The sequence below is a fragment of the Cryptomeria japonica genome, chromosome 10, assembly GCF_030272615.1.
Source record: "Cryptomeria japonica chromosome 10, Sugi_1.0, whole genome shotgun sequence".
Classification (NCBI taxonomy): domain Eukaryota; kingdom Viridiplantae; phylum Streptophyta; class Pinopsida; order Cupressales; family Cupressaceae; genus Cryptomeria; species Cryptomeria japonica.
Genome location: NC_081414.1, coordinates 336,627,323 through 336,634,675, shown reverse-complemented (window position 1 = coordinate 336,634,675; position 7,353 = coordinate 336,627,323). Strand labels below are relative to the sequence as shown.

General features: G+C 38.4%; 1 protein-coding gene across 1 annotated transcript; it reads left to right on the top strand.

Annotated features, from left to right (window-relative positions):
* Nucleotides 1-863: 863 nt before the first annotated feature.
* On the top strand, nt 864-4,346 carry LOC131858970 (uncharacterized). Its single transcript, XM_059212468.1, has 2 exons — nt 864-2,343; nt 3,730-4,346. The coding sequence occupies exons 1-2, from the start codon at nt 864-866 to the stop codon at nt 4,344-4,346; spliced, it is 2,097 nt and encodes a 698-aa protein (XP_059068451.1).
* The last annotated feature ends 3,007 nt before the right edge of the window (nt 4,347-7,353 follow it).

Here is a 7,353-nt window from a genome sequence, read left to right as displayed (position 1 = left end):
CATGGAGAAAGTTAGTGGATAGAAAAAGATTAGGAGATAAACTCAATTGGTAAATATTATGGAAATGAAGAAAAAGGGGCACATATGGTCAGTATAGAATAGCAGAAATCAATCATTGATGAGACCTTTATGGCAGAGGCTCAATCCATTGCTCTTATAAACAGGGAAGAGGTCTCAGAGAAAGGCGGAGAAGATAGCTCCCTTCTAAACAATGGGAGGGAAGGATTTTTGGTAGAGATGAACCCTCAGGATGGCAGCTGGAGGGAGATGAACTCAGGAGAGGAGGGCAGCAAACATCACCCTCAGGAAAAAAAGGTCCCACTACAAGAGGAGAATACATTAGACTCCTTAATGTGCATGGTAAATGATAAGGCTACAAACCAGGGGATAATAATAACTAATCTCTCACCCATTGCAGCGAATTTATTAAAGGACAGAATAGTTCGACCCAATCAGGAAATTGAAACAACTTCGGAACAAAAGCAATCCATGGGCAACTCAGATAAGGAGGGAAGAAATTTAGTCCCTCCAGGGGAAGAACCAATTTTCAAGGATATCCAAATATCCTCAATCAAAAATCTAAACAGCATGTTTGAAGGGGTAGAGGGCAGCAGTGGAAATTTTACTGATTCAGATTATGACTATGAATCCTCAGGATTTCAGGGTGAAGAGGATGATCTGGGCCTGACAGCAGAAGGAGTGCTAGAGAAGCGATCTTTGGAAACCACTCTATCCCTCCAAACCAAAGCGAAAGTTGGGGAGAGTAAGAAAAGAGGTAGAAAATCACAAAAATTCAAACTGGAATTGGCGGGCAACGCAGCAGGTCAAAGCAAATTGAGATCGGGAGCCTTTTCTCGAGGGCAATGAAGACCCTCTTGTGGAATGTCAGGGGCTGCAATGCCCCTGACAAGATTCGCTTGATCAAGCGATGTCTTGATCAAGTGAGGCCGGATATTCTTCTCTTACAAGAAACAAAGATCAAAGAGGAGGATTTTAGCTTATTTTCTAGGAAATTTCAATCATGGAATTGTAGTCAAGTTAGAGCACAAGGCACTTCTGGAGGTCTAGCCATTCTTTGGAAGGGGTCAGCTATTGTTGTGATTATTGTTAGGGCCACTTGCTTGTGGCAATGGCTGAAAGTTATTTCAATGCAATTGCAGACAAGTTTCTTCCTCTTCAACATTTATGGACCGACCAACTCAAATTTGAAAAAGCAACTGTGGAGTGAGTTATCAGATATTTTGACAAATGACAAGGAAAATGTTTTCATTCTAGGAGGAGATTTCAATGCTCTAATCAGGCCTTCAGACAAGAAAGGGGGCATGGGGTGGAATAGGCAGAGTCAAAGAGATTTCAGCTCCTTCGTCACAAGTTCAAGCCTAATTGAAATCCCTTTTAAAATGGGAGAATTTACATGGACCAACAGGAGGAGTATATTCCTTAATATTGCTGAAAAATTAGATAGATTTTTCATAACTGGAGATTGGTTGGAGAGTCACTGGACCAGCGATGCGGAGATCTTACCTTTTACGGGATCAGATCACTACCCAATATGCCTAAGGGTGCAAGATGACAGTGCTCCAGAGAGGTGTCCCTTTAAATTTGAGGCAATGTGGCTTCAGGATGGTAACATAAAAAATCTTATAGGCCAATGGTGGCAACACAAGCTGGAAAACCCAGGTAATAAAGCTTTCACTTTTTTCAAAAAAATTCAATTTGTAAAAGATCAACTTAAGCAATGGAACAGAGTAACTTTTAGAAATATATTCAAAGACAAGCTTATTTTAGAAAAAGATCTAAAATCCTTACATGAGCAAATTATTAACAATGGAATGGATGAAGACCTATATAAACAGGAAAAATCTCTCAATAACCAATATGCGGAAGTGTTAGCTAGGGAGGAGACTTTTTGGAGACAAAAGTCAAGAGAAAACCGGTTGAAGGAGGGTGATAGAAACACAAAATTCTTTCATACCTCAGTTAAAGTTAAAAGGGCTCACAACAAGATCTTCTCAATTAAGAACCAAGGTGGAAACACGCTCACAGACCAAAAGCAAATAAATCAGGCTGCAATAGATCATTTTTTTGAGATTTTCAATAGGGTGGACAATCAGGAAGGACATATGCCTCACATTATAGAGGTCATTCCCCCATGCATAATGGAGGATCACAACAAAAGGTTAATGGAGATGGTTTCATTGGAAGAGGTTAAAAAGGTTGTCTTCAGCTTAGGAGCAGACAAATCCCCTAGGTCGGATGGCTTTCCAGCTCTGTTCTTTCAAAAGTTTTGGGACATCTTGGCGGAAGATATTCATGGAGTTGTAGAGGAATCTAGGAGGGGAGGTTTCATGCTAAAAGACTTCAATAACACCTTTATAGCTTTGATCCCAAAAAAGGCGAAAATCAACTCTTTTGATGATTTTCGACCAATTTCACTCTATAACTCCATTTATAAAATCATTACAAAAGTGATCTCCAATAGGCTGAAACCAATTTTAGACCTAGTGATCTCGAACGAACAGAGTGGTTTCGCCCCAAGCAGATCTATTTTTGAAGGTATTATTCTGGCTCATGAAGTTGTTCACTCCATTAGGATAGCAAAGTCAAAAAAGATGATGGTTAAAGTAGACATTAAGAAAGCCTATGATGAGGTCAATCGCGACTTTCTTATAAAAGTTCTTCAGAGGTTTGGTTTCAGCGAAGCTTGGATCTCTTGGGTCAAAAGTTGCATAAGCTCCCCGAGATTCTCACTCCTGGTAAATGGTAGCCCTCAAGGTTTTTTTGAATCTAAATTTTTTTTAAGGCAAGGCGATCCTCTCTCACCGTTCTTATTTATAATAATGGTAGAAGTGCTTAGGTGTCTGATCTTGAAAAAATGGGAACTAGGTGTGTGGAAAGGGGTCTGAATTACAGCAGGAGTAAACCCTTTAACACATTTACAATTTGCAGAAGACACCTTCCTAGCAGGGGATGCATCGGCTAGGGAAGGAAGGGTCATGAAAGAAACACTAGATATCTACGAATCTGCCTTAGGTCAAAGAGTCAATTGGCACAAGTCTAAGATTTTTTTCTTCAACTGCAATCCTAGTAAGCAAAGGGAAATATGCAGACTTCTGGGAATGAGAGCAGGATCCTTACCAGGCAAATACTTAGGTACACCCTTCTTTGGTGGAGCAAACAGGACGAAGTTATGGAAGAAACTATTAGATAGTTGTATCAACAAAATGGAAGGGTGGAAAAGCAAATGGCTTTCTTCAGCGGGTAGAATCTTAATGCTAAAAACAGTAGTGTCAGCCATCCCTATTTATTCCATGATGTGATTTAAAATCCCAAAAAAAGTACTCAATTCAATTTAACAAAAGATGAGAAGTTTTTTTTGGAATGGGGCAAATGATCAAGAAAAAATCCCACTTTTGGCATGGGATAAAATATGTCAAGCCAAGGAAAGAGGAGGGGTTGGTCTAAGGGACTGGCAAAAAATGAATAGCGCCCTAGGAGAAAAACTAGTCTGGAATATTTACTCAAACTCAAATCAGATATGGGTAAAAGTGTTGAGAGCAAAGTATCTTGATTCAGCAGAGGATCATAGAATTTTCACGATCTGAAACCCTCCCAAAGGGTCAGCAATTTGGAACTTCATTTTGGAGAGTCACAAGGTAATAACAAATCATCTTACATGGCAGATTGGGAATGGGGCTAAGGCCAAATTCTAGGAGGATTCTTGGGCAGGCCTACCAGCTCTGAGAGAGCTGGATGATTTCACAGAGGCAAAGGAAGTGTTAGTTCAGTTATGGGGTGATAAAGTAAAGGACTACATGCAGAGTTCTACAGGTGACCTAGGTAAAGAATGGTATTGGAAAGATTTATCTTCAACTGGCTTATCTGCTCAGGAACAACAGAGACTTAGTATTGTGTTGAACCAGAGGAAGGTTTTCCTCATAGGTAAGGAAGACAAGGTGATTTGGTGTGGGGCTAAGGATGGTAAGTATTCAGTCAAATTGGGATATCAGCTGATAGAAGGTAGAGAGGAGGCACCTTCAAAAACATGGCCCCTTTTCTGGAGTAAAGAATGCCTCCCAAAAGCTGGAGCCTTTGCTTGGTTGGCGACGAAAGGTAGAATCTTAACAGGGGAAAGGAGGAAGAGGCTCGACTTGGAGGGACCTTCAAAGTGTGTAATGTGCAATCAGGCAAAAGAATCAGTGGATCATTTGCTCTTAACTTGTGAAGTAGCACAAAAATGTTGGTCTGAACTTCAGAAGAATTTAAATTGGCAGGGGCTGCTACAATGCTCAATTAGAGAGGTTTTTGAGAGCTGGCCAAAACACACAAGGAAGTCAACTCTCTGATGTGTTTGGAAAATAAGCCCATCTATAGTGGTTTGGGAGATTTGGAAAGAAAGAAATCGAAGAATATTTCAAGATAAGATAGGGGATGAGAGAAGACTATTATCAAGAATCAATAGAGCTATTGAAGAGGTGGTGGGATTGGCAGCGTCACAATCCTCCTCATTATCCAACCCTTTTACTTTAATGGATAGAAATATTCAAAAAGCATGGCCAGGAATCAAAATCAGACATGGAACAATTTCAATAAGTAAGAGAAATAAGGGAAACTCAGAAACGATCCAATGGGAACCACCAGAGAAGGGATGGGTTAAAGTGAATTTTGATGGAGCAACACAACAATCTAGGCAGCTAGCAGGGGCTGGATTTGCTTTATGGGATGACAATGGAAATCTTTTAAAATATGGAGCTAAAAGACTTCAGAGGAGCACCAATAATGAGGTAGAAGCCCAAGCAGCCCTACTGGGTATAGAATTAGCAAAAAAAGAAGAAGTTAGAAACTTGCATTTAGAAGGTGATTCCTTAATCATAATTCAAGCAATTATGAATGGGGAAATAAGTGCTTGGCATCTTCAAGGCCTCTTAGCAGTAATATTAGAAGAAATCAATTATTTTGAAAAATTCAAAATCAGTCATATTAGAAGGGAGGGAAATCAAACAGCGGACAATTTATCAAAATGGGCCTTATCTTTTGACGTTGAAGATTTATTGAAAATGGATGGCTTTCAGGAGTTACCTCTTTTTGATGAGATGACAAGTTAATGATTGGAAAGTGGGACTGGAAGGAGTGATGTCAAGCAGGATGACGTCTTTCACATATGAGTGTATGTGGGTAGATGGTCGAAGTGAAAGTTCGCACGGGGGAAGCTCTGCAATATCAATAAAAACTCATAATGGAAAGCTCAAAGCGGCGGCAACTTGGAATAGCAGCATTAATAATGATGAGTGATCCCTCGACTTGCATGAAATAATATCAATGCTTGGTTGCGTAAGTGAAACTTAAATGTTTTTGACAGGGCCTTTGAAGAAAACGTGTGAATGCATTCTCAAGATGGCTCACATGTCAGGCTCATAAATAGGGTGAATGCGGGGTAGAAATCAAGAGTCTCAGAGGTTGCAGCGACGGTGGAGAAATAAATTAAGTTCAGAGTTGTAGAGTCCGTGAATGAGTAAGGGTAAGAAGGTGCCACCACCATGGAAGCGACGTTCACAATGACCACGAAAAAAAAGCAAAAAGGATTCAAAGGGGCGGTGAGCAGGGATCGAATGGCAGGGCTCCTATGTTTTAAAGAAGAGGAAATGATAAACACGGTGTTGAAGGTGGTCGGCCCATTTTTTATGGAGAATGTGGCTCGCTAGAAGGTAAACTTGGATGTCATATCAATGGTGATAGCATGGGGCTTAGAGCTTGGAGAAGACATTGACATGGTGAAATGGGCTGTAACTTCAATTTTTGATGATGCTATGCTGGAAGGGCTCGATTCCATCCTGGAATGGGCAGTGCCCGGGGTAGGGTTTGATTACTTAGAAGGGTTCACAAAGGCCAAAGATGCAGAAGAGTTTGGTCTGGTTCCCTTTGTTCGTTGGATAGGGAAGGCAAATAAGGAATTTTATGTGCTGGAAAGGGCGGGAGCATGGGAGAACCTGAAGAAGCTGATCCAGCAGCATGAGGTGGAAGGAAATGACCTAGTCAGAGCATGGCCAAAGGCTCCTCCAAAAGGCAAGCGCAAAGGTTCAAGGAAGCGAAGGATTCTCCAAGGAAATTGGCTATAGCAGAAGAATCCCAGCGATCATCCAATTGGAGGTTGATATTGGTGTTGGGCTTCGTGGGTGTTTTTTTGTTAAGAAAGGATAGTTGTTTTCTGAGCTCAAATAGGGATTACAAGCGTAGCATTTTCAATGTAAACCCGTTATGGGTCTGATTAATAGTATTAGATTACAGTAATAGGTTCTTATATTATCCTTTGGATTTAGGGGGTGATGGCTAGGTGTTTGGTTTTTTGTTATTCTGGTGATGTTTTGGTTGTAACTACTCGAAGTCTGAGGCTATTCTAGGTTGTAAGGTTAAATTATCAGGCTATCTGGACTTTTGAAAGCCTGAAATTTTGATGATGTAAGAAATATATTATTTAATAAAAAAAATATTATTACCGACCAAAAAAAAGTATTATAAACTTATACTAAATATATAATTAAAATATATTGAATAAAATATTAAATAAGTCTAAAGTTTAAATAAGATCATCCTTATGTCTATTAATAAATATTTAGGATGTATATACTAGTTTGTAATAGTGGGATGAATAATATTTTTATATTTAATTTTATAAGACTGAATAAACTCTATAAGTGAATAAACGTTCAATTATAAAGTTTATTCAAAAGTTAATAAATTTTACAAGCCAATAAATTTTGACTTATAAGTTTAATATAATTCAAAAGTTAATAAAATTTCACTTATAAAACATTATTAAAATTATAAAACCTATAAAACTCATTAAACTTTCAGTTATAAAACTTATCAAACTTTCATTGAGCCTTAAACCTAAGCCAATATGATTTACCCTAACCCTAAATCCTAGGCCACATTGAGCATTAAACCTAAACTAAAATGAAATAAACCCTTAACCTCCTCCATGTAATTAAATATTAAACTAATTTGAACCCTATTTCTACAACTAAAACAAATTGAACCCTAATACAAATTAAATAGAATCATAACCCAACCTTAAAATTAAAACTAACTGCAAATTACAATTGTAACCCTAACCATGAGGTAAACACTAATTACAATCCTCATCCTAACCCTAAACCCTAACCCAAAACAAATTACTCTAAACCTAAAGATGATCTAAACCCTAATCCTAACCATAATCCTTATTCTAATCATAACCTTAATATAAATCCTAATACTAATCATAACTCTAACCTTAAAAATAACCATAATCATAATTATAACCATAACTCTTAATCGTAACCCTGACACTAATAATGATATAAACTCTAACTG